This window comes from Myotis davidii, unplaced genomic scaffold, assembly GCF_000327345.1.
Source record: "Myotis davidii unplaced genomic scaffold, ASM32734v1 scaffold796, whole genome shotgun sequence".
NCBI classification, from domain to species: Eukaryota; Metazoa; Chordata; class Mammalia; order Chiroptera; family Vespertilionidae; genus Myotis; species Myotis davidii.
This window is the reverse complement of record NW_006287809.1, coordinates 367,526-372,597: the sequence shown is the minus strand read 5'-3', so window position 1 is coordinate 372,597 and position 5,072 is coordinate 367,526. Positions and strand designations below refer to the sequence as shown.

General features: G+C 62.9%; 1 protein-coding gene across 1 annotated transcript in view; it reads left to right on the top strand.

Moving 5' to 3' along the window:
- Nucleotides 1-1,232: 1,232 nt before the first annotated feature.
- PPP1R37 (protein phosphatase 1 regulatory subunit 37) overlaps nt 1,233-5,072 on the top strand; it is a gene marked incomplete at its 5' end in the record, with an annotated part of 6,112 nt that continues 2,272 nt past the window's right edge. Inside the window, 7 exons of the mRNA XM_015561201.1 lie at nt 1,233-1,302; nt 1,541-1,641; nt 2,431-2,550; nt 2,928-3,078; nt 3,186-3,341; nt 4,617-4,800; nt 4,992-5,046. Coding sequence (XP_015416687.1) covers nt 1,233-1,302; nt 1,541-1,641; nt 2,431-2,550; nt 2,928-3,078; nt 3,186-3,341; nt 4,617-4,800; nt 4,992-5,046 — 837 coding nt within the window. The remainder of the gene's footprint in view (nt 1,303-1,540; nt 1,642-2,430; nt 2,551-2,927; nt 3,079-3,185; nt 3,342-4,616; nt 4,801-4,991; nt 5,047-5,072) is intronic.

Sequence of the window (5,072 nt, the reverse complement as noted above, 5' to 3'; positions counted from 1 at the left end):
AGAGGGCGCACGCGGAGAGGGCGGAGAGGGCGCCCACAGCACTCCCACTGCCCGGCCTGCTCACCCGGCCACGGCCCTGCACTCAGGAGCCTCGGAAAACCTCCGTCAGCTGCAGATGCAGCCAGGCTCCTCGTGAACATTCACACAGTAGAGACTCACGTAAAGTAAGAACTTTAAATATCCCTCACTCCCCAGGAAAACTCTGTTCCCCGGGCTGAAAGCCACGTACACAATAATTATTCTTAAAAGCCCGAATTACAGAAGTGATGTATATTCTTTAATTAAAGACACTACAGACACAAAAAGCAAAATCCACTTCTTGTTCAAGCCCCACCCCCAGGAGTCCCCGCTGTTGACAGCTTGGGCTTTGTCCTCTGGCCTCTGCTGGGCATTCGTAGGACGGCGGTCACTCTCCAGGCGGGAGGACAGTCTGGTTTCTGTGGCGAGGGTGTTACTGTGCCTGGACGTGCGCCCCTCCCCCAGCCACCTCCTGCGGGCGCCTCCCCGGGCCACCGGCCTGGCTGGGGGTCCAGCGCTGCCAAAGGGCCTCCAGAATGTGCCCACGTCTCTGCTCCCTCGGACAGCGCAGCTGTGAGCGGTCATGCCGGCCGCCCATCCTTGCGCACCCGGGTTAGGGGTTCTGTGAGGATTCCACAGGGAATCATTGTCGGGTCCAGGGAAAGATGGCCACTCAGTGTGGTGGTCAGGAATGTGGGCCCTGGCGCCTGGTTTAGGCCAAGCCTGCCCTCACCCCCTCAGCACACGGCTCGTCTCCGCTCCTCCCTCGGGTCGATGTGTGTGGAGGCTGAGAACAGGGCCTGGCCCTGTGGAGGGGGCTGGAGCGCAGACAGGAGCCGGCAGGACGTCTGCCCAGGGCCTTCCCTCCTCGCTGAGTGGACTGCGTGCCAGGCCGGGCACCCCGCCTTCCCCCGGCCTCTTGGGCCTGACCTGTCAGCTTTCGCCTCAGCGCCTGCCTCACAGCCTTTGCTCTGGCTGTTCCTCTGCCTGAAGTGCTTGTCCCCAAGACGCCCAGGGCCCACCCCCTCACTCCATTCAGCTGGGGCAGGGGGCTGCATGCAGACCTGCCTCGCCCCAGGTCTGGGGGTGTAGGGGGGTTAAGGAGCTGCCACATTCTCCGAGCCGCTGTGCCCCTCCACACCCACCCCAACACTGCCTGACCTCGGGAAGAGCAGAGCCAGATGAACTGCAGAGGGAAGGCGCTTCCTGCTTAACCACCATCCCTCCCGCCGTCCCAGGAGTTCACGGACCTCGGGCACCGGATTGACTGTCTGGACCTGAAAGGTGTGTCTGGGCAGAGGTGGGAGCCCTAAGGGGTGGGCAGGGCCAACCTTCCCTAGAGGTGGATCCGAGGGCAGGATGAGCCGGGGCTGCTGGGGTCAGTGGGTCCCCCCAGAAGAGCTTAGCCGGAGGAAGGTGGGGGTGAGAGCCCTTCCTCAGGGGGCCTGGAGCCCGGTTTGCACCCAGCCCCGCACCACACAGACATGAGCTCACACGCACGCACGCGCTCCGTCCCTCCCAGGTGAGAAGCTCGACTACAAGGCCTGCGAAGCCCTGGAAGAGGTCTTCAAGAGGCTGCAGTTCAAGGTCGTGGATCTGGAGCAGACAAACCTGGACGAAGATGTGAGCATCTCTGCCACCACCCTCACTGCTTCCTGAGCTCCCTGGCTTAGAGGTTTGGGGGCTGGGCACTGCAGGAGGAGGGGACCCCCTTGGACAAGGGCTGGGCAGGGCCTCTTGAAGGACAAAACAGGGATATCCAGTGTGACCAGGGTGGATGGGAAGAATGGGGCTCCGGGCAGGGCCCAGAGAAGGGGTCTCCCAGACCCCCCGAAAGGCAGGGGCTTTGTAAGGAAGGGAGAGACTTGGGGAGCCAGGCCAGAGGGAGGCTTGTGGCCACCTGAGCTTTTTCAGGAGTGTCCTGCCCGCCCCCTCCCCCATCATAATGTCTGCAGGGGAAGGGGTTTGAGAAACTTCCTTTTTTCTTTCACATTGATTGGTTGCCTCTCACATGCACCCTGACCCAGGATCGAACCCGCGACCTTCCGGTACACGGGGTGATGCTCCAACCAACTGAGCCGTACCAGCCAGGGCAGGTTGAGAAACGTCCGAAAGCAGCTTCCCCACTAGGCCTAGGTATCCCCTCCTCCCTCTGGAGACTTGGGGGTCACCAGGATCCCCGGAGCTTCGGCCCCAGGTCTAGAAGACACAGGAGAGCCAGGGGCGGGATCCTAGAGAACTGAGTCCTGTCCTGGTCACACCCACGTCAGTCCTGGGGGCACGTCCAGGGCTTTTCCAGGAGATGGAAGGGCTGGTTCAGAGCCCAGGGGTGCGGGAGCGGTGTCAGGACTCGGCTCCTACCTCCCGGGTCTGCGGCCTCCGCCCGAGGCTGAGCCGTTGTCTCCGCCCCAGGGCGCCTCCGCCCTCTTCGACATGATTGAGTACTACGAGTCGGCCACCCACCTCAACATCTCCTTCAACAAGCACATCGGCACCCGGGGCTGGCAGGCCGCCGCCCACATGATGCGCAAGGTGGGTGCCTCCCCCGCCACCTCTCCAAGTTTCCAGGGTGGGGGGAGCTCGGGCATAGAGGGGTCCAGGTGCTTTGTCAGGGCACCCAGCTCCTTAGGGGTGTCGGGCCCCACCCTCCAGGCCCTGTGTGAAAGCTGTACTAAGAGATGCCTTAATGTATCCCTTGGAGGCATCCATGGTCACCACCCCCACGTCACTCCCACGGGAGTCTCACCAGCTCCACCCCCGCCTCGCTCACCCAGAGGACCCCAGGCCAGGCCGTCAGCCCCAGCTGTAAAAGCAGATGGCCTTGCTGCTCACTGGGACTTGGGGTGCGAGGTCCCCCGGGGCAGGGAGGGCGGGGCCAGCCTAACCCAGCCCTGCTGCTGCCCCAACAGACCAGCTGTCTGCAGTACCTGGACGCCCGCAACACGCCCCTGCTGGACCACTCCGCGCCCTTCGTGGCCCGTGCCCTGCGCCTCCGCAGCAGCCTGGCCGTGCTGCACCTGGAGAACGCCAGCCTGTCGGGGCGGCCCCTCGTGCTGCTCGGTGAGCCCAGGCCCCGGAGGCTGGGTGGGGAGAGCAGCCCCTTGGGGGCGGGGACTGTTGGCTGGGTCCTGTGAGCCTGGCCAGTCACGAGCCCTCCCCTCCTCCAGCCACAGCCCTGAAGATGAACATGAACCTGCGGGAGCTGTACCTGGCCGACAACAAGCTCAATGGCCTGCAGGACTCGGCCCAGCTGGGCAACCTGCTCAAGTTCAACTGCTCCCTGCAGATCCTGGACCTCCGTAACAACCACGTGCTGGACTCAGGTGTGTGAGAGGTCACTCGCCCTCCCGTCACCCAGCACCCATGTGCCCAGTCAGGCGCTCCGTGTGCTGGGGACACACAGTGACCAAGACAATCCCAGCTCTGCTCTCGTGGGGCTCAGAGTTCACAGTGAACACAGACCACCCCAGGCACTGGGGACTGTGTAGGCTGGTGGTTACCACCCAGAGGAGGTTACTGCCCCGTCCAGGGGTCAGGGATCGTGTCCTGGAGCAGGGTCAGCTTGGTGGAGACCTGCAGGATGAGGTGAGGTATTGAACAGATAATTAAAATAATTACAATCGCCCTGGCTGGTTTGGCTCAGTGGATAGAGCATCGGCCTGGGGACTGAAAGGTCCCAGGTTCGATTCCGGTCAAGGGCACATGCCTGGGTTGCAGGCCCGATCCCCATTGGGGGGCATGCAGGAGGCAGCCAATCAATGATTCTCTCTCATCATTGATGTTTCTCTCTCTCCCTCTCCCTTCCTCTCTGAAATCAATTTTAAAAATAATAATAAAGTAATTACAATCTGGGAAAAGTGCCCTGAAAGGAAACGAGGTTGTTGGGACAAAAGGTCAGCTGCAGGCCCTTTAAGTCGCAGGGAGGGGACCTCTAGGTGGCCATGTGGGGCTGAGAGCACAGCCCACGGGTTTGACAGCCTGGGGAGAATCCAGGCAGAGGACAGCTGGTTCGAGGCGTGAGGTGGGAAAGCACTTGAACGGAATTTGGGGGAAAGCTGTGGTGAGCCAGGAGGTGGGAGGGAAGAGAAGGGGAGCTCTCAGCGGGAGGAACTCAGCTCCCTCCTGGGGAGGGCGCCTGGGCCTGGCTCACTGTTGGGCAGAGTCCCTGGCCTCAGCGTGAAGAAAGGGGAGGAGGGACAGGCAGAGTGGGACGGAGGCCAGTGCCTTCCCCATGGCAGCCAGGCCCAGACCCATGTTTACTGACCACCTACCCCGACCAGGCCTGTCGCCTCGGGCTCCCGGCTGGGAGACCTCTGCCCTCAGGAAAGCGCAGCCAAGATAATGAACAGGGAATGTGGTGATGTGCTGGGGGCGGGGGGCGGCGTTTTGGGGGGAGCAGCGGTGGGGGCTCAGCTGGTGGCAGAGGCTGCGGGAGAAGGTGATCCTCGAGCAGAGCTCCAGGCAGACAGGGAGGATCGGGAGCTGGGTGTGTGCCTGCCAAGGCAGGGGTGTCGCAGCAGGAGGTGGCAGAGCCGGGCAGACCCAGGGGAGGGTGGAGCCCACACCACTGACGGGACTCACCCAGGGGCCTCCACCAGGTCTGGCCTACATCTGCGAGGGCCTCAAGGAGCAGAGGAAGGGCCTGGTGACCCTGGTGCTGTGGAACAACCAGCTCACACACACGGGCATGGCTTTCCTGGGCATGACGCTGGTGAGTCCAGCAGAGGGTCCCCGCCGCCACCTCCCCCACCCCCGCGCCCAGCACTGTCAGCCGAGCTCCCGGTAGGTTCTGGAGGTTTCCTCTCCCTCAGCCCCTGCGGCCTTTCCCTGAGGGAGTAGCCCTCCATCGCGTCCGTCCGTTGGAGCCCAGCACCGTAGCCAGCACAGAACGTGTGCACCAGGGGAACAGTTGGTTACGATCTAGGAGCATCAGTAAGGCTGAGACCTTTTCATTACGCGGAATTTAACGCCAGCCCCCAGGGTACAGAGGCTCCACCAGGGGACGAGCTCCCCACCGCCGGGGAGTGGGCAGGCGGCTGGCACTGGGCAGGCTT